Below are 22,067 nucleotides of genomic sequence, written 5' to 3'. Positions count from 1 at the left end.
GGACAATGTGTCTTGGGGCTTCACCACAGTCCACTTCCTTACTGAAGTCATGTAGATTATTCCTTTTCTAAATCCATGTTAGTTGATGTTGACTTGATTTGTGCAATTTCTTTGTAAACACCTCATTGAATCCATTGGTTTACACTGGCTTGAAGTTAAAATTAAAGAACCACTGATGCTTGTTTCTGATGGTCTCCCTTTTTTTGAATATTGCACTGCTTCTTAGCTTGCTTATAACCAATTGGTGCCTCTCCTGCCTGATGACTCATAATCACACTGCTTTTAAAAAATATTTTCTCCATGGTCTCCTTTTAATACTGTACACTGGATGCATTTTGCAACCTTTCTAGAATTTTATCTCATTTGTCAGTCTTCAATTTTGCTTGTGTCCAGACTGTTTGTGGAGAGCATGTTGCAGACACTATCCCTGTAAATACTTGGAAAAAGAGGTTCTTCTCTGATTTGTAACATTAGATTTAAATTGATCTAGCTAAGAGCTGGCACAGAAAGAAAAGGATTAAAAATTCTCTTATACAGTGAATTTCTATGAAGCTTAAGCTCCTCAAATCACTCTTAAAACTTGTTTCTGCACATCCTTATATTTATCCCTGTGATTCTCATCTATTTTTGTTCGAGTTATCTTGTATTGCCTTTAATTTTTTTTCTAATTTGAGGTCATGTCTGTTTAGTCTGAATTACTGTTTTTGTTTCGAATGCTCAAGATTATGTCTTGAAAGATGTTCCACTTGTTTACTGAAATGAATGACTACCCACAATTAATTTCAGTTAATGCTCTATTCCTATGGAATTAACACTCCTCAGCTACTGGTTTTAGTTTTTTTCTGAATCCCAGGTCACGTTGCACTTGATGGTTCTGTGGTCCCTGTCCTCAAGGGGCCATGACATTCATTTTCTCTGATCAAGGTGATTCACTGACACACAAACTGTCCATTCTGGTCTATGATGTACTGGGTGGCACAATGGTTAGGGCTGCTGCTTCACAGCACCAGGGACATGGGTTCAATTCCAGCCTTGGGTGACTGTGTGGAATTTGCATGTTCTCCCTGTGTCTGTGAGTTTCCTCTGGGTGCTTCGGTTTCTTCCCACAGTCCAAAGATATGCAGGTTAGGTGGATTGACCATGTTCAATGAGTGAAGTTAAGAGGATAGGATGAGGAATGGGCCGAGGGAGAGTGCTCTTTCGGAGGATTGGTGCAGACTTAATCGCATGAATGGCCTTTTACTGCACTGTAGGGATTCTATAATTCTATGTTGAAGCAGTTGTGCATTGAGATTAGCAACTCCAACTTTAAGCCACTTAATTTTTCCCAAATTATTATTGAGTTGATTGAAATCTCCTTCGAAGATTACTTTTTTTTCATGTCATTCCTGTATACTCATAGGGAAGCGCATCCTCTTCTTGCCCTCTTGGAAGTCTGGATATTAACCCTTCTGTTAGTTTGTTTTTTATTTAGAGGTTTTTGAAGTTAATTTTGTAGTTTCTTCTCCCAGGTAGAACTTTCCACTCCAACTTTCCTGTCACCCAGCTGCTATCCTGCCCTATATTACCTGATGACTCTACACTGAGAAGCTATACATATTCCCTTTCTCCTGATTTCCATGTGTGTCTGACGATCATGTTGTCATTGTTTGTTGGTATAGCAGTTTCCAGGCCCACCACTTCAGTGCATTGATCAAAGACTTTGGATAGCAACATTATTTTTGGAAGGGCTGATAGTGAATTATTGTTAATTGCCCTACATTAATATATTTGTTGTTTTTAAAATGTTCCAAGGCGCTTCACAGGAGTGTTACCAATCAAATTAAGATACTGAGCCATGTAAGGCGATACTAGGACAGATGACCACTAGCTTGGCCAAAGATGGAGGTTTTAGGAATGCGTTAGGAGAGGTAACAAGGCGGATTCCATAGCTTGGGGCCTGGGTAGCTGAAGGCATTGTCACCGATGGTGGAGTGATTAAAGTCAGGGATGCTTCAGGCCAGAATTGAAGGAGCACAGATATGTTGGAGAGCTGTAGGATCGGAAGGGGCTCACAGGGCAGGATCAGGCAATGGAGAGATTAGAAAATCAGGATGAAAATTTTCAAGTCAAGATTTTGCTCAACAGAAGCCGTTGTAAGTCAGTATCTGGTCATGTTTACTTTAGAAAGTAATGTTTTTAAAGCCAGACTGTGTACGTAATTCCAGGCATATTTAAGTTTTGACTTTTCCATTATCGATGCCCTTTAAGGCTATGAAGGCTGTTGCAATGATTTTTAATTGAATGATTTCTTGCCTATATCATAGGTAGACATTCCATGGCTGCTTGGACAGCATTTTGTGGTACATTCGGAGGCTTTGGCTATTAAGGATTCATACAATGAAATTACACTCTTTCAAGAAATAGACGGTTGCTTCAAAGCTATCTATTCATACATTTCCAGGTAAAACAGAGTTTCTGCCTAAACCCAGTTGTAGTAATTTAAACTAAAATGAGTTGCAGGTGCTGGTATTCTGAAACCAAATGAGGAAAAGCAGAAAGCGTTCCACAGGTCATGTAGTGTCATTAGAGTATAAACCAGCTTGTGTTCCTGGTGCTTGGAGCACTAGTAAATCTGTTGTCTCTAAAATGCTACCTGACCTCTGAATGGACTAACTAATGTTCCGGGTTCGTAATGCAGCGATCACACCCAGAACTTTAGTTGTGTTTATTCTCTCCACATATGATCTCTTGAATGTTTCTGGCATTTTCTGTTTTGGAAAAAGTAATTATACTTTGGCCTATTTTATATTTCAGACACAAGTTGCTAAAATACTCATTGCAATCCATTAAACTGAGTGTGTGTTCCCCAGCTTGTCCTGGCCAACATTACAGAACTTGCTACTTAGATTAGTGCAGTTTCCCATTCTTATTAGTGGTATGAGTACATTGCATCAAGTTTCTTTCTTACTGTCCTAATACCATACCTTGACTCTGTTTTCTTTCATCGTGGTGGTCCATTCCATTTCCAATACTCGTAAATATTCTGGTACTTCATACTAGGGCATTAAAAGAAGTATCTAGTGAGATAGTTGACGCATTGGTTTTAATTTTCCAAAATTCCCTAGATTCGGGGAAGGTTCTATTAACCAGTTAGCCTAACATCTGTCATAGAGACAATGAAAAAAGCTGTTAAAGATGTTATCGCAGGACACTTGGAAAAATTCAGGATAATTGGGCAGAATCAACATGTCCTGTGAAGGGAAATTATCTTTAACCAATTCATTTGGAGTTCTTTGAAGGAGTCACGTACTGTGGATAAAGGGGAACAGGTAGATGTACTGTGTTTAGATTTCCAGAAAGTATTTGATAAAGTCCATATCAGAGGTCATTGCAAAAAAAAAAGCCTGTGGTGTAGGGGTTAACATATTGGCATGGATAGAAGATTGGCTAGCTAACCGGAAACACAGGAGGCTTAAATGGGTCTTTTTCTGGTTGGTAAGATGTAACAAGTGGTGTGCCACAGGGATCAGTCCTGGGACCTCAACATTTTACAATTTATATAAATGACTTGGATGAAGGGACCGAAGATATGGTTGCTAAATTTTCTGATACAAAAGTAGGTAGGATAGTAAGATGTGAAGAGGCTACAAGGAGCGACAGATATAGAGATACGTTAAGTGAGTGAGTGGTCCAAGACCTAGCAATGAAAAATATTGTGGGAAAGTGAAATTGTCCATTTTGGCAGGAAGAACAAGAAAACATAGTCTAAGTGGTGAGAGATTGCTCTGAGATGCAGAGGGATTTGGGTGTCCTAGTGCATGAATCATGAAAGGCTAGTATACAGGTATAGTAAGTAATTAGGAAAGCTAATAGAATGTTGTTTGTTATGATGGGAATTGATTACAAAAGTAGAGGGGTTATGTAGGGCATTAAGACCACAACTTCAATACTGTGTACAGTAATTTCCTTATTTTGCGAGGGTTGTAAATGTGTTGAAAGTCTTTTACCAGATTAATACCTGGAATGGGCACGTTGTCCTATGAGGAAAGATTAGACATGCTCGTCTTGTATCTGTTGGAGTTTAATGGAGCAAGGAGTGACTTGATTGAAACATTTAAGATCCTGAGGGGTATTGACAGGGTGGATTTGGAGAGGATGTTTCCTCGTGTTGGGAAATCTAGTGCAAGGGGTTACTGTCTTAAATAAGTGCCCTCTTATTATTAAACACAGATGAGGGGATTATTTTCTCTCAGAAGGTTGAGATCTCTGGAGCTCTTCCTCAAAAGACAGTGGAACAGAGTCTTTGAATATTTTTAAGGTACAGCTAAATAGATTCTTGGTAAACAATGCGGATGAAAGATTATCGGGGGTTGAAGTTACAATCAGATTAGCCGTGATATTGAATGGTGGCGCAGGCTCGAGGGCCTATTCCTGCTATATCTGTGTTCTTGTGTTTGTTTTTGTTGCAGAATGTAGACTGTTTAGGTTGAGGTTATTAAGGCTCCTTTCTCTTGTCATTTTGAGATCTCTATATTTGGAAGATTAGATTCCTATCCTCTCATGTATAGATGAGGAAACCCTAAAATTGGTCCACTTTAGACCAAATTCTAATTACAGCACTAATGTGTACTGCTCATGTTTTTATTTGTTGAGGAATCAAACTCCAATGTTTAATTATTTTGATCAAGGTTGAGGAAGTTATAGCTTGGTTATCCAACATTTGGATGTTAAGAGCTGTATTATAGGAGGGAAAAAAGACTGACTATTTCATGTAACTTTTTCTTTCTCTCTCTCTCAAAAAAAGATCCACTGTTAAACATAGCGGTTTGGAAGAGATCCTCCATGTCCTGGAGACTAACGCCATCAAACTGGCAAAGGCATGCCACCTCAAATGGATAAATCGAGGCAGGGCAATCCAAGCAATTTGCAAATCCTACCAAACTCTCATAATATATTTTTCTGACATGAGTTACAGTGACCATGACATCACAGCGGAAAGCATCCTCCTTAAACTCCAGCAGCCTCGGTATTATATTCTCCATTTCTAATGTATCTTTCTAGCTGACTCAACTGAACTTTGTAATGTCTGGGGCTCAAATTTAACACTTTGTGGACTGCAAAGTTTCAATATTTGTTTCTTGCACTTGTCAGTGACGGTTTACTAACAATGTTTGTTATTGGGGTGAGGGGTGGTGGAAAAGAAATACTGGCATTTTATATAGCGCATTTCAAGACCACCTAAAATTCCATACAGCCAGTGAGGTACTTCTGAAGTTTGTTCAGTGTTGTATTGTGTGGAAGTCAGTTGCCAATTTGCACATCGCAAGCTCCTACAAAAAGCAATATGATGACCTGATCTAGTGTTTGGGTGTTGGTTCAGGAGTAAATATTGGCCAGGATACTGGCCACTCCTCTTCATCACAGTAGGTGACTGTGGAACCTTTTATAACCACCTGAGGGACCATTGTGATTTGTGGTGACAGTGGTTAGCACTGCTGCTTCACAATGCTAATGAGCTGGGTTCAATTCCAGCCATGGGTGACACTGGAGTTTGCATGTTCCCCCCATGTCTGCATGGGTTTCCTCCAGGTGCTCTGGTTTCCTCCCACACTTCAAGGATGTGCAGGTCAGGTGGATTAGTCATGGTAAACACAAAGGGTTCCAGGGATGGTTGAGGGGGGAAGCCTGGGTGAGATCCTCTTTCGGAGAGTTGGTGCAGACTCAATGGGCCTCCTGCATTATAGAGATGGTTCTCTAAAAGATCATACCTCTGGTGCAAAACTTCCTCTTGACTTGTTTCTCTAGATTTTGTTTTGTACTCCAGTTCCTTGTGTGGAACATGAACCTGCAATCTGTGGACTCAAAGGCCAGAGTACTAGCAGCTGAACCATGGCTAGCACCATGGTGCTAGCCATGGTTCAGGAGTTGTTAAACTTTTTTAAACAGGAGCTGCAAAAGTGCAGCTCCTTTTTTAAAAAAAAAAATTATTTTTAAAATAAAAGGTTCATCATTATATTTAAGGGAAAATACTGTTATCCAGTAGCTGCAGTGACCAGTTCGTGTTTGTGAAATGTTTTTTTCTCACTTTACATTTACAGCATTCTACTTGCTATTTTCTTCTTGAGAGATCTCCTCCACCACTTGGACAATCTATCGCTGTTTTTTCAGGAAAGATTTGTGAACCCAGTCAGAGTGCCTGAAAGGGTTCAAGCCACAATCAATCTCCTTGAATGCAAGTACCTTGGAAACAATATATTGTGGGAGAGCAGCTTTCTGCTGGGGATACAACTGCTAGAAAGTGGTGCTCTTTCTCGGCCACCTATGGCAAGGAAACCACATGGACCTATACTTCATAAGACGGCAGCTAAAGCTACTGATGAGATAGCTGTCTCTGTTAAAACTCTGGTTAGTAGCTTTTAAAAAACGTTGCCACTAAGTTAAGAATATAACTTAATGAGAAGACCATATGACCTCACTAATCTTACTCCACCTTTCATTAGAATCATGGCTGATCGTCCACCTTGACTCCACGTTTATGCGCATTCCCCATCTGCCTCCATTCCCTGCAAGCAAAAATTTGTCTTAAATATATTCAGTGACTGAACACCGCAATCCTCTGTGCTAGTAAATTCCCTTTGAGGGAATTAATTTTCCTCATGAACCCCTTATCTTAAGACTCTGCACCCATGTTCTAGATTTTCCAGCCAGGGGAAAGAAACACTATTCTGTCAAGCCCCTTCAAAATCTTGTGTGTTCTCCCATCTCTCCTCCTCCTTGCCTCCAGAGAATATGGGCTCAGTTTCCTCAGCCTCTCATCATGGGCCAACCCACTGACCCCACGAGCACATTACTGTCTCCAAGGCACAAATATCCTTTCTCCGATATGGAGGCTGCAACTACATGGTCCTCCAGGTGCTGTGTCACCAAAGTTGAAACAGCTATAGCAAATCTTCCTCGTTCTTGTGCTCAAGGTCCACATGCCATTTGCCTTCCTAATTGCTTGCTGTAGTTGCATGCTAACTTTTCCTTGTGTAAGTACAGCCAAGGCGCTCCTCATCATCAACACTTAGAAGTCTTAAAAGCAAAATACTGCAGATGCTGGAATCTGAAACAAAAACAGAAAATGCTGGAAAATCTGAGCAGGTCTGACAGCATCTGGAGAGAGGACAGCTAGCGTTTTGAGTCTGGGTGTCAGAGCGAAACATCAGCTCTGTTCTCCTCAACAGGTCTGGCAGCATCTGTAGAGATTTTCCAGCATTTTCTGTTTTTGTGTCTCAAGTCTTAACTTTTTAAAAAAAACTGATTTTCTATTCTTCGTCGTAAAGTAAATAATCTCTTACTCCCCTACGTTGCCATATGCCACGGTGTTGCCCATTGACTTAAACTATGGAGGGGCGAGAGTTTACATTCTCAGTTGGCTTTGTATCATTAGCCAATTAAAGTTACTCTTTAATTAAAGACACTCTTTGGCTTTTGTCCAAGTCATTAATGTAGATTGTAATTGCTGAGGCCCTGGCATTGAGCCGTGTGGCACTACACTCGTTACAACCTACCAACTTGAACTGCTGGTGAACTTTCTTGCTACTTTTATAAGTGGAGTTTGGGACTCAGTTAATATGTTATGGAGTGTTTTTTCCTTTACTGTGCATGTCAGATTCCTTGGTTAGATATGGCAGAGTGACAATTGATTTTAGGCAAAAATGGGCTGGTGGCGATGATTCATCATAGAACAGCTCTGCTTAGCTTCCTTTGACAATAGTTTGTTTTATTTTTATTAGGTGAAGAATATTGTTGACAGTCTGAAGGAGCGGTTCCCTGATAATGCAATCATCAGAGCTTTTCGTATCCTAGATCCAGATAGGATTCCGTCTGACCCTGAAAAGCTAGCTCAATATGGAAATAGTGAAGCAGCAGCTCTCCAGAATCATTTCTCAGACCTCCTTTCCAGTGATGGAAAAGATTTAGTTGCTGAGTGGGATCAGATGAAATACTTAATTGCATCCAGAAAAGGAGAGAGTTTGGATGAAGTAAGCAATGTTTTAGAATATTGTTACATTTAATGTTAACTAGTTTTTACTCCATCGTGTATAGATTGGTGTTGTGAATGTTGCATGCTAAATATTGCAAAGTGTGGAAAGAATTGAAGAGATAAACCTGTGGAACCTGATGTCAAAGTTGAAGTGAATCATATATTTATTATCGAAATGTGAGCTCACTTTGTACAAAAAGTAGTAATTCACTTGAATTCCACTTCCACATGCAAAATATTTTCAAATCTTTACAAGATATTTATATATTGAGAGCGAGAATAAATATCCTTTTTCTCTTTCTTCCCCACCTGCTCTCCCCCCCCCCCCCCCCCCCCTCCTCCTCCCCCCCACAGGTTTGCATTGATCTGGCACACTCTGATATGTGGAGAAAAGAATATCCAAACTTCTCAATACTATCTGAGGTTTGTGTGGTGATGTCTGCATCAACTGCTGAACCTGATGTAGGATTTACAGCAGTGAACTTGTTAAAAAACAAATACAGGTACACTTGGGGTTGACTATTCGTCGACAGTTGTTCCTAATATAGTTCATTAGCAGTTGAACAATTTTTTTTCTTAATTTCTCCTGCAGGAATCGGCTTACCTCAGACCAACTTGATCAGTTGCTCAGGCTGTGCTTGGAAAAGCCTGAAGACAGACAGGATTATTTAGATGCAGCTTATGCTGCATGGCTACAAGCTGAACAGTGGAGGCTTCTCCTCAAAGAATGGAGGAGAGGGGAAGAATCGAAAACTGAATCCGATTCAACTGAATCGGATGCAGATCCTTTGTCTGACTCCGAATGAAAACAATTGCTGCTGACTAGTGTCTTTGGACATGCATGACAGAAAGGGGAAAATCCGATTTCTTTGTTAACTCGTGATTCTCTGTTGGTGCTATGTTGTTTGTAATTGTATTACAAAGAAATGTACATTGCCTTACATTACATTACATTTGCCTTACATTACATTACATTGCCTAAAATAAAAGGCATCTCCCAGTATTCTGTATACTGTTCCTTTATTGCCGATTGATAATCCAACACAACATGCTTCCACATCTAGCATGTGTACCATACAATAAAGAATTAACAAAATGGGATTTTTATACATTAGTTTAAATACAGCTGGATTATCATGACTCTGGCATTTGGTACCTTTTTAATAAAAAAAAACCTTGACACTCACTAGCTTTCTTGGACGCTTGAACAGTCATTGACTGTCTAAAATGATTGGAGGTAATAAATTCATGGTGTATTTCAGCTGCTGTAGTTTGTGGGATTAGTGTAGTGATACTTGGGTACAAGTTAGATATGAGGCAGCACCTGTAGAATTGCACTCTAAATCTCCTTGGAAAGCTAATGTGTTTTAATGCATTAAAGTATTTGGGAGCTTAAAAGTCGAGATCCGTTTTTGGCTCCCATGCTTCCTAAAAGTATTGAGAAAGTTTTTGCCAAGAGTGAAACTTCATATTGGATTACTCCATTTGAATGATATTTTAAAATGTAGCAGTTAATATGATTTTAAAAAACTTTCAAAGGCGTGTATTTAGTTTTGTTTTTTGATGAGGCAGCTGTATACTACTTCAGGGAGTTCCAAAGCTTCTCTTCCTGTATGTAATGCAGAAAGAGGAAGTTCGGGCTTTTATCTGAGCTGTCAATGCCATTGGCATCGGCAACATTTTTTAAAATAAACACTTTTTACAAAAGGTTTCACTTTTATGAATGTTCAGATGTCTTGCGTGCATAGATCAGTGTAAAAAAGGATATAGGAAACAAACATCCCTAGATAGGGCCTACATCAGTCTTATAATAATGCTGGAGCTGTAATTTACTGTGTTGATAGGTCAGTGGGCCCATTTACTACCCTACCCATCAGTAGCTTAATCTGCTTGTACCCTGCACAGCAAACCACTCATCATTTGCCCATTTCATTGTCTTTGATACTCTACTCATTTGATCTTGGCTACCCATGTAAGCTGGAGAATTTCCGAATTTGAGTGCAAATAGTTCCTAATTGTGCATCATCCCTTTCACTTTGCCCCTGCTGACCACCTGGATGTTTCAGCCTGATCACCATTGTGTAGTGCTGTTTACTTATGTGGTCTCTAATTGTAGCTCACCTTGAAATGTCTGGTGCTGTGGAGTTTACATTTCAGTCAGGAGGCATCACGGGTGTTATGTCATGGAGCACATGGTTTTGGGGAGAGAGGAGCAGTGACTAAACCTAAGCTCCATGTGCTGCTCCACATGCAAGCAGTTGATTCAGTGTGAGTCACACTGCTGCAGGGGTCCATTAAGAGTCTATATCTCAACATAAACTAAAAAGTATATGGCTCTTCCAGCAATATGTTGAAGCTCAGTAATGCATGAGCTTCACTTAGATCGCAAAAGGTACTCTTGCATGCTTTTAAGTTGAGTTCACGGATGGTAAAGTATTGTGTGTAGATGTTCATCATTATTGTTTGATTAGAATCCTTGCAGTGCAGACAGAGGCCATTCGGCCCATTGAGTCTGCACTGACCACAGTCCCGCCCAGGCCCTATCCCTATAATATCTTTTGCAATCATCTAAATACGCTTTTACTTGTGAAATGACCAGACTGATGGTTGTTCTTGGATATCCTCACCCCACTTTATTTTATTTTGCTTTCCTTGTGCCTATTCTTAAACAACTTATTTGGCTTGCTTTATATAAAATTGGTATAACACGTTGGATTTGGTAGTAAATGTGTCCATCATTTTCTGATGCTGCTCAATTAAGTCAATTCTGGTTGTGTGAATTTTAATTTATTGCCTATGTTCAGTGTCACTTTAAAAATATACAGATAGTCTTAACACTAGTTTGCCAAAAATAACGTAAGATTTCTATAGACTGCATGATCCATTTGTAGTTTTACCACAGGCCACTCATTCATTGTGCATTTAATAATCTCAACATCTCACATTCACACTTAAGTGACAAAAGAAACTTTATTCAAGAAGGTGCTAACGTGGTTTTAATTGAATTACTAACGTGTTGTTGTGTTTAGGTGAAAATTGGAAATGGATTGACAGTATACAATGTGCTGAGCACTGAAAGCGGATATAATTGAGGAAATATTATGCTTGGAGCAGGATGATGCATTTAAAAAATTATGCTTGGGATTGATATTCTGTTTATTTGGGAGATGGAAAGTGATATAATGCGTTTAGAATTCTGTGCTTGGATCAGAATTACACTTGGACCAGGTATGTGGCTGTGCTTCACTTGAATTGACTGTATTGCGTTTTTGTACTGTATACAGGCTGCTGTTGGTCTAAAGAAAATAAAGATGTTAACAGTTTGTTAAAGGAATTCCTCTTGAATGTGATGAAATCAAGCTGCACGCACGAGATTTGTGTTCTTTCTTAAAAACAAACCATTATGACTCTGACTCTAACTTGGCTAGAGAAGTATGATGCACTGTATCAATAATCCGAGTTCAATTTTGTGCGCGAGGGGGGGGGGGGGGGGGGGGGGGTGGTGGGAAATCTTCTGGTTAGGCCGTCGTGAGGCAATTATGGGGACACTGCAATTCATCTCCTATTTCTCTGTAAAACTAACTGGCTCCTCTCAAACATGTTTTTCATCAGGAAGAGAATATGATGTACTTATTGAGGAAATGCAATTGCATGAAAAGATGGCTGCTAGATTTAAATGTCCATTGTAGGAAGTTCATGAATACTTTTAAACAGTTGGAAAGATATTCTACCTGTTTGTCTAATATATCCTTTCTTCATTCAGTAACTTTTAAATCTTCCTAAATAGTTTCACAGTCTTAAGAAATTCAATAGTGTAGATCATTTTAGCATTAAATTTGATGGTTGAAACATTAGGATTAATACTTGGTAAGAATATTATATAAGCATAATTACATTGTATTATTCATAGTGTCTGGGTTCAGATAGAATTGAGGTTATTAATGCTTTTGTGTAAATCAATAAAGTTGAGACTTGTATCAGAATATAATAGAGATTTGGATAGGCTAAGTGAGTGGGCAAGGATCTGGCAGATGGAGTATAACGTTGGCGTGTGAGGTTATCCACTTTGGAAGGAATAATAGTAAAATGGACTATTATTTAAATGGTGAAAAATTACAACATGCTACTGCAGAGGGACCTGGGGGTCCTTGTGCATGAATCACAAAAACTCAGTTTGCAGGTGCAGCAGGTGATCAAGAAGGCAAATGGAATGTTGGCTTTTATCGCAAAGGGGATGGAGTATAAAAGTAGGGAGGTCTTGCTGCAATTGTACAAGGTACTGGTGAGGCCGCACCTGGAGTACTGTGTGCAATTTTGGTCCCCTTATTTGCGGAAGGATGTATTGGCCTTGGAGGGAGTACAGAGAAGGTTCACCAGGTTAATACCGGAGATGAGGGGGATAGCTTACGAGGAGAGATTGAGTAGATTGGGCCTGTACTCGGAGTTTAGAACGCTGAGGGGAGATCTTATAGAGACATAAGATAATGAAGGGGCTAGACAGGGTAGAGGCAGAGAGATTCTTTCCACTTAGAAAGGAAACAAGAACGAGAGGACACAGCCTCAAAATAAGGGGGAGTCAGTTTAGGACAGAGTTGAGGAGGAACTTCTTCTCTGAGGGTAGTGAATCTCTGGAATTCTCTGCCCATTGAAGCAGTGGAGGCTACCTCGTTAAATATGTTTATGTCACAGGTAGATAAATTTCTGATCACTAAGGGAATTAAGGGTTATGGGGAGCGGGCGGGTAAGTGGAACTAAACCATTATCAGATCAGCCATGATCTTATTGAATGGCGGGGCAGGCTCGAGGGGCTAGATGGCCTACTCCTCCTCTTTCTTATGTTATGTTCTTATAATGAGAATGGTAGTGGAAGCAAATATCGACGTTCGTTATGTCTCCTAAAGTGGAGAGAATTAATTCATGAACAGTTTGAACATGTTTGTATTTGGGAAATTACTAGCGTTGCTCGTAGGTATTTTGGAATCTAGCAACAATTGCGTTTAGTGTGGCTGCACTGGGAGAAAATAGTGATGGGGGAATAATGGCTATGAACAGTGTTAAAATGAAAATCACAAACGCCAATCCCAGTCTCCAAGTGTGACATGCACAGGTTAATACTGGAACATCCTAGGAATTGACTATTTGGTTGAAAATCTTTACTGGAGAGTGATGGAATTCAAGGCCAAGTTTGAAGGAAACCTGTGTGAATGAATGTATTACACATAATGGCACATTTAGTGTTTTTACAGAATGATTTATTTGGCATGTCTGCTCTCGTGCAAACTGGTTTGGGGAGAAAATGACTATGAACTTGATTTAAGGTTTTGGAAATTATGCGTTAGTATTTTACTCAGTGTATTGCCTAAGCTGAGTTTTGTTCATTTCTATTTAATGTGAAGTTTAGTTGGCTGTTTCATCATTGTCAGCAGCATGAATCACCAGGATTTGGATTGGTGAAAGATTCTTGTACAGTCAATGCTTAATGGTTGTTGAGCAGAACCTGTGATGGTGTTAAAACGCTTTGTTTCTCTAGCTTTTTGCAACTTTGTAAGGGTGAAAGTACCCAAGTATTTTGAGAAAATATTGGCTGGTTTGTTTAGGGTTCTCTCTCGCTCTCGTGCTTTCTTTAGCTCACTTGCTCTCATCTAGCTGAATTGGACTGTTCTCCTGTGGTTCCGCACACTTACCATGGCTAATCCACCTAACATGCACATCTTCGGATATTAAGGGGCAATTTAGCATGGCCAATTCACCTAATGTATACATCTTTGGATTGTGGGAGGAAACTGGAGCACCCGAAGGAAATCCACACAGACACTGCGAGAATGTGCAAACTCCACACAGTCACCCAAGGGTGCAATCAAACCTGGGTTGCTGACAATGTGAGGCAGCAGCGCTAACCACTACAATGTGCTGATGTACAGAGAGGGTACTGGATGAGCAGAAATTTCCTCCAACTAGATATTGGGAAGACTGAAACTTGTTTTTTTTTTCCTTGTTTCAAACTCTGTTCCCTCACTCCCGACTCCTCCCTAGCAACAGCCTGAGAATAACCCAGTCTATTTGCAACCTTGGTGTCACATTTAACCAAGATGAACTTCCAACTTCCTATTGATAAATTACATAAAGTAGGAACGAAAGTAGGCTATTCAAATATGATCATGGCTGATCCTCTATCTGAACACCATACTCCAGCCCCCCTCTCTCTCTCTCTCTCTCCTCTTTCTCCCCCCCCCCCCCCCCACCCCCCACCCCACCCTCTGAGTGAAGAGGTTTACCCTTATCCCTGGCCTATCCTGTGACTGTGGCCCCTTGTTCTCGACCCTTCAGCCAGAGCAAACATTATCCCTGCATCCAGTCTGTCCAGCCTTTTCAGAATTTTATGTTTCAATAAGGTCTGCTCTAATTTTTTCCTAATTTCCAGTGAATGCAGGCCCATTGGACCCAATTTCTCCTCAAAGGACGATCCTGCCATCCCAGGAAGTAGTCTGGTGAGCCTTCACTGCAATCCCTCTTGGCAAGGGAGGAGACCAGAACTGCGCACACTGCTCCAAGTGTGGTTTTACCAAGGCCCTGCACAACTGCATAAGACATCGTTGCTGCCCAATGTATCACAATTTAAATAATTCTCTGCATTGTGTTTCCACAGTAAGGAGTCGACAACAGGTTAAAGTCCAACAGTTTATTTGGTAGCAAACGCCACTATCTTTCAGAGCACTGCTCCTTTGTCAGGTGAGTGGGAGATCTGCTCATAAACAGCAAACAGGGCATATAAAGACACAAACTCAATTTACAGAATAATGATTGGAATGCGAGTCTTAAAGGTACAGACAATGTGAGTGGAGGGAGCATTAAGACCGGTTAAAGAGATGTGTATTGTCTCCAGACAGGACAGCCAGTGAGACTTTGCAAGTCCAGGCAAGTTGTGGGAGTTGCAGATAGTGTGACATGAACCCAAGATCCCGGTTGAGGCCGTCCTCATGTGTGCGGAACCTGGCTATCAGTCTCTGCTCAGCGACTCTGCGCTGTCGTGTGTTGTGAAGGCCGCCTTGGAGAACGCTTACCCGAATATCGGAGGCCGAATGCCCGTGACTGCTGAAGTGTTCCCCCACAGGAAGAGAACAGTCTTGCCTGGTGATTGTCGAGTGGTGTTCATTCATCCGTTGTCGTCGCGTCTGCATGGTTTCCCCAATGTACCATGCCTCGGGACATTCTTTCCTGCAGCGTATCAGGTAGACAATGTTGGCCGAATTGCAAGAGTATGTACCGTGTACCTGGTGGATGGTGTTCTCACGTGAGATGATGGCATCCGTGTCGATGATCCGGCACATCTTGCAGCGGTTGCTGTGGCAAGGTTGTGTGGTGTCATGGTCACTGTTCTCCTGAAGGCTGGGTAGTTTGCTGCGGACAATGGTCTGTTTTGAGGTTGTGTGAATCATAGAAACCCTACAGTGCAGAAGGAGGCCATTCGGCCCATCGAGTCTGCACCGACCACAATCCCACCCAAGCCCTACCCCCACATATTTACTTGCTAATCCCTCTAACCTACGCATCTCAGGACTCTAAGGGGCAATTCTTTTTTTAACCTGGCCAATCAACCTAACCCGCACATCTTTGGACGGCAAGAAGTGGGGATGGCCTTGGTGAGATGTTCGTCTTCATCAATGACATGTTGAAGGCTCCGGAGGAGATGTCGTAGCTTCTCCGCTCCAGGGAAGTACTGGATGACGAAGGGTATTCTGTCCACCGTGTCCCGTGTTTGTCTTCTGAGGTCGGTGCGGTTTTTCGCTGTGGCGCGTTGGAACTGTCGATCGATGAGTCGAGCGCCATATCCTGTTTTTATGAGGGCATCTTTCAGCATCTGAAGGTGTCTGTTGCGATCCTCCTCATCCGAGCAGATCCTGTGTATACGGAGGGCTTGTCCGTAGGGGATGGCTTCTTTAACGTGCTGAGGGTGGAAGCTGGAGATGTGGAGCATCGTGAGATTATCCGTGGGCTTGCGGTACAGTGAGGTGCTGAGGTGGCCGTCCTTAATGGAGATGCGTGTGTCCAAGAATGCAACCGATTCCGGAGAGTGGTCCATGGAGACAATACACATCTCTTTAACCTGTGCTTAATGCTCCCTCCACTCATTGTCTCTACCTTTCAGACTTGATTAGCTGTAAAGTCTCGCATTCCAATCATTATTCATTATTCTGTAAATTGAGTTTGTGTCTTTATATGCCCTGTTTGCTGTTTATGAGCAGATCTCCCACTCACCTGACGAAGGAGCAGCGCTCCGAAAGCTAGTGGCGTTTGCTACCAAGAGGCCTGGACTTTAACCTGATGGTGTTAGAGTCCTTACTGTGTATATCCCAGTCCAAAGCCGGCATCTCCACATTGTGTTTCCGTCAGAATTGAATAACTTCAGTTTTTATTCATGTTATACTGCATCTGCCATGTATTTGTCCACTTACTCAACTTGTCTAAATCACCTTGAAACTTCTTAACATCCCTCTCACCGTACACATTCCCATTAAGTTTCATTTCGTCAGCAAACTTAGAAATATTCCATTTGGTTCCGCCATCCAAATCATTGCTGTATATTGTGAGTAGTTGGGCCCATTACTAAGACCGCCTCTCTAATGCCACCTCAATCTCGGCTCATTTGCTTCTGAAACCCTCCGATTCTGCCTTTTGTTAGCTCTAGACTTGACTATTTCAGTGCAATCCTGGTAGTCACTCAGATTCTCTGTAAACTTGAGGCTATCCCAAACTTTGCTGCTCATGTCTTTACTTTCTCCAACTACCATTCATCCCTGTGCTCCCTGACACTGTCTCCTGGTCAACCAATGTCTTGATTTTAAAAGTCTCATCTTGGTTTTCAAAGCTGTCTGTTTCTTTGGCTAAGTGGAGTCGAGACCACACTAGATCAGCCATGATCTTTTGAATGGCAGGGCAGGCTCGAAGGGTTAGGTTGATTGGCCATGCTAAAATTGCCCCTTAGTGTCCTGAGATGTGTAGGTTAGAGGGATTAGTGAGTAAAGTATGGAGGGATATGGGGGTAAGGCTTGGGTGGGATTGTGGTTGGTGCAGACTCGATGGGCCGAATGGCCTCTTTCTGTACTGTAGGGATTCTATTCTATTCTGAGTTGCTCTTGCTTCTAAGTCCCATGTTTCTATGTAATCTTTTCCAACCCCACAACTATTCAATATATTTGCTCTAATTCTGGCCTCTTGTACATTGCTGATTCTAATGACCGCACCATTTGCGGCCATACCTTCAGTTGTTTTGGCCCCAAACTCTTCGTCCCCACTTCTACATCTTTGTCCCTCTCCCTCGCTTTCCTCCTCGAAGAGATTCTTTAAAACTTGCACCTGTTAATCAAAGATTTGGTCATCTGACCTAACATCTCCTTTTGAGGCTTGGTGTTATAGATAGTTGTACATTCTAATGTCCTGTGAAGTGTCTTGCGACATATTGTGTTAAATGTGCTATATAAATGAGTTGTTCTAGTCCTGCATGGTGAGCAGAGTCTGAAGCTCCATGAATCATAGAATCCCTGCAGTGCAGAAGGAGGCCGTTCGGCCCATCAAGTCTGCACTGATTCTCTGACTGAGTATCTCACCCAGGCCTGCTCTCCTGCCTCACCTCCTTAACCGTAGACATTTACTGTAATTAATTCAACTAACCTGCACATCTTTGGACACTAAGGGGCAATTTTATATTGACCAGATTATTTTTCCATTTATAAATGTGGACAGGAATTTCTAATGGCAAAGTTTATAATAAGGAAGTAAAGCATTTTATAGAGAAAATCCCTGTGAAACAATTATGACAAAATAGTACGTGGCAGTCAATTCTAATAGTTCTGCACCTGTTAGTGATTAGTTTTCCAGCCGCACTATAAATACAGAATAGCACCCAGCAGCTATGGGGAGGGTGAGCCTGCTAGTTGAAATCAAATCCTTTCCTGATTGATTAAAATTAAGTTAAATAAACCTGAAAATGTTTTTTTTGGGTAACTCTGGGCAATAAATGCTACATTATTAGTATTTTCCATGTGCAAAAAACCTTTTTTAAAAAGCTGAACCATGAAGTCCTCAGATGAAGCATCTGAATGACCCTAATAGATGAGTGAAGAGTAAGGAGTTCAGACAACAATGCTGTTAGCTTCTTAAACATATTGGCCATTTGGTAGGAGTGAACTTAAGGTTGGCAGGATCAATATCCCATCCACCATTACACACATTGATATAAATGTTAACTGCATATCGAGGAAGAATGATGATTCACTGTACCGTGCCTTTGAGGAACCAGAGTTCGACGGTGAAGGGAAGAAAATGGTATGGTAACTCTGCAATTCAAACACCGTGAAAAAAAGTAACAAGACATGGAGGAAGAAGAGTGTGCCAAGAGTGGGAAACAGCAAGAGCTGGACTAGAGAACAAACCTCCCATAACAACCCAATCCTCCTTGTCAAACCACTCTCCAACACAGTGATAGAATAGTGGCTGAAAGAGCACTCTGCATCCCATTAACACAAGAGCAGGAACCTTGTAGTGATTTCCCCCTTGGCTGAATTGTAAATCAGAAGGCAAGTGATGCAGTAAAGCACACAAGCCCCCTCCTCTGCACCTTTTGTGACTGTTTCTTTACCTGCGGTGCATGCTCTGATTGCCCCACAACATTAAGAATCAAACCACAGTTGGATGTTTTTCCTGGTTCCAGGCATGCAACAGCTATCTCAGTTTGGCTTACTTCTCTCTCAATCCTACATTGCCTATCCCTTCTGTTTCTTTTGCTGCTCACAATGATAGTGAGAAACCAGAGACTCCCCATTTCAGGGTGGAATTCTCCCATCCTGCCTATGGTGGGTTTGGTGGCAGATGCAGAGAATCTGGTAGGAGCCAAAAAGTTGGGTACCTACTAGCATAAAATCATGTTGCAATTTTCCTAATGGCATACCGTATTGCAAAGGCCAGTGGCAGGCTGGAGGATTTGGCAACTTTTCAAGATCAACAGAGAGTTACTAAAAATATAATCAAAAGTGCAAAGGTAAATTATGGAAGAAATCCAGCGCAAAATATAAAAATGGATCACAAAAGCTTCTACAAATGTATATATAAAAAGGAAGAGTGTAGCTAAAATCAACATTGGTCCCTTAGAGGATGAGACTGGGGAGTTAACAATGGGGAACACAAAAATGATGTGGAGATGCTGGTGTTGGACTGGGGTAAACACAGTAAGAAGTCTCAACACCAGGTTAAAGTCCAGCAGGTTTAACTGGGAGCAAAAGCCACTAGTTTTCGGAGCGCAGCGCTGCGAAAGCTAGTGGTATTTGCTACCAAATAAACCTGTTGGACTTTAACCTGGTTTTGTGAGACTTCTTACTGTGAACACAAAAATGGCAGAGATACAAAATCAGAATTTGCCTTGGTTTTCACGGTGGAGAGCCATCCCAATAGTAATAGATAATGCACAGTTTGTTGAAAAGAAGGGACTTAACACAATTGCCCTCAATAAGGAAAACTTACTGAATAATATTCCAAAATTCCCTGGACTCTGGAAAGGTTCCAGTGGATTGGAAAAAGGCTAATGTAACGCTCCTGTTCAAAAAAAGGAGAAAGGCAGAAAGTAGGAAACTACAGACCGATAAGTTTAATGTCTGTCATTGGGAAATTATTAGAATGCATTATTAAGGAAATAGTAACGGGCCACTTGGAAAGTCAGAATGCAATCCGTCAGAGTCAGCGTGGTTTTATGAAGGGTACAATACGTTTGATTCATTTGCTGGAGTTCTTTAAAAATGTAACAAGCAAAATGGATAATAGGAGTCTTGTAGATGTACTGCATCTGAAGTTCCAGAAGGCATTTGATAAGATGCTGCACAAAAGGTTAACACACAGGTAAGATCCCAGGGGCTTGGGTGTAATATATCAGTTTGGAAAGAGGATTCTGACCTACAGAAAGCAGAGAGTGCGCATAAATTGGTCTTTTTCTGGTTGGCAAGCTGTAACTTGTGGTGTTCATGTACTCCCCGCGTTGGAGATCTCTACTGTCTCCCGAAGATACACGAGGCAAACACACCCGGCCGTCCCATCGTATCGGGCAATGGGACCCTGTGCCAGAACCTCTCCGGCTATGTCGAGGGCATCCTGAAACCCATTGTACAAAGAACCCCCAGCTTTTGTCACGACACTACGGACTTCCTACAGAAACTCGGCACACATGGAGCAGTTGAACCAGGAGCACCTCTCGTCACAATGGATGTCTCGGCACTCTACACCAGCATCCCCCACGATGATGGCATTGCCTCAGTACTCAACGCCGACAACTGCCAGTTTCCAGATGCAATTTTACAACTCATCCGCTTCATCCTGGGCCACAATGTCTTCACCTTGAAGAACCAGTTCTTCATCCAGACACACAGAACAGCCATGGGGGCCAAATTCGTACCTCAATATGCCAACATCTTCATGCACAGGTTCGAACAAGACTTCTTCACCGCACAGGACCTTCAACCGATGCTATACACTAGATACATCGATGACATTTTCTTCCTTTGGACTCATGGCGAACAATCACTGAAACAACTATATGATGATATCAACAAGTGCTATCCCACCATCAGACTCACCATGGACTACTCTCCGGAATCTGTTGCATTCTTGGACACACGCATCTCCATTAAGGACGGTTACCTCAGCACCTCACTGTACCGCAAGCCCACGGATAACCTCATGATGCTCCACTTCTCCAGCTTCCACCCTAACCACGTTAAAGAACCCATCCCCTACGGACAAACCCTCCGTATACACAGGATCTGCTCGGATGAGGAGAATCGCAACAAACACCTCCAGACGCTGAAAGATGCCCTCATAAGAACAGGATATGGCACTCGACTCATCGAGCGAAAAACCACACCGATCTCCTCAAGACAAACACGGGACACTGTGGACAGAGTACCCTTCGTCCCGTACTTCCCCAGAGTGGAGAAGCTATGACATCTCCTCCGGAGCCTTCAACATGTCATTGATGAAGACGAACATCTCACCAAGACCGTCCCCACAACCTCAAACAGACTATTGTCCGCAGCAAAGTACCCAGCCTTCAGGAGAACAGTGACAACGACACCACACAACCCTGCCACAGCAACCTCTGCTAACTGTGCCGGATCATTGACACATGCCATCATCTCACGTGAGAACACCACCCACCAGGCACACGGTACATACTCTTGCAGACACTACAACAACGGATGAATGAACACCGCTCGACAATCACCAGGCAAGACTGTTCTGTTCTCCTGCTAGGGAGCACTTCAGCGGTCACGGGCATTCGGCCTCTGATCTTCGGGTAAGCGTTCTCCAAGGCGGCCTTCACAACACACGACAGCGCAGAGCCGCTGAGCAGAGACTGAGAGCCAGGTTCCGCACACATGCCGGCCTCAACCGGGATCTTGGGTTCATGTCACACTATCTGTAACCTCCACAACTTGCCTGGACTTGCAAAATCTTACTGGCTGTCCTGTCTGGAGACAATACACATCTCTTTAACCTGTGCTTAATGCTCCCTCCACTCACATTGTCTGTACCTTTAAGACTTGATTAGCTGTAAAGACTCACATTCCAATCATTATTCAATATTCTGTAAATTGAGTTTGTCTTTATATGCCCTGTTTGTGAACAGATCTCCCACTCACCTGACGAAGGAGCAGCGCTCCGAAAGCTAGTGGCGTTTGCTACCAAATAAACCTGTTGGACTTTAACCTGGTGGTGTTAGACTCCTTACTTGTGGTGTTCCACAGGGTTTGGTCCTCGGGTCCCAACTATTTACAATCTATATTAATGACTTGGATGTAGGGATGGAAAGTACTATAGCCAAATTTGCAGATGACACTAAAAAAGGTGGGAGAGCAAGTTGCAATGAGGAAGTAAGAAATTTACAAATGGATATGGATAGTTAGGTGAATGGGCCAAACTTTGGCTGGTGGAATTAAATGTTGATATGTGAGGTTTTCCATTTTGGTCAGAGGAATGAAAAGGCAACTTGGTATCTAAATGGAGAGAAACTTCA

General features: G+C 41.9%; 1 protein-coding gene across 6 annotated transcripts in view; it reads left to right on the top strand.

Moving 5' to 3' along the window:
- The window catches only part of nckipsd (NCK interacting protein with SH3 domain), a 301,148-nt gene that overhangs the window by 56,624 nt on the left and 222,457 nt on the right, over window positions 1-22,067 (top strand). For 2 of the 6 annotated variants that reach the window (XM_078209290.1, XM_078209291.1), the window contains 6 exons: window positions 2,307-2,443; window positions 4,787-5,008; window positions 6,081-6,387; window positions 7,761-8,009; window positions 8,366-8,514; window positions 8,604-11,343. The exons of the other annotated variants lie outside the window; for them this stretch is intronic. In XM_078209290.1, coding sequence (XP_078065416.1) covers window positions 2,307-2,443; window positions 4,787-5,008; window positions 6,081-6,387; window positions 7,761-8,009; window positions 8,366-8,514; window positions 8,604-8,817 — 1,278 coding nt within the window. In that variant the 3' untranslated portion in view covers window positions 8,818-11,343. Of the gene's footprint in view, window positions 1-2,306; window positions 2,444-4,786; window positions 5,009-6,080; window positions 6,388-7,760; window positions 8,010-8,365; window positions 8,515-8,603; window positions 11,344-22,067 lie in introns of those variants that run through there. 6 annotated transcript variants of the gene reach the window in all.

The sequence above is a fragment of the Mustelus asterias genome, chromosome 3, assembly GCF_964213995.1.
Source record: "Mustelus asterias chromosome 3, sMusAst1.hap1.1, whole genome shotgun sequence".
NCBI lineage: Eukaryota > Metazoa > Chordata > Chondrichthyes > Carcharhiniformes > Triakidae > Mustelus > Mustelus asterias.
The sequence above is the reverse complement of the archived record's forward strand: the minus strand, read 5'-3'. Positions and strand labels throughout refer to the sequence as shown.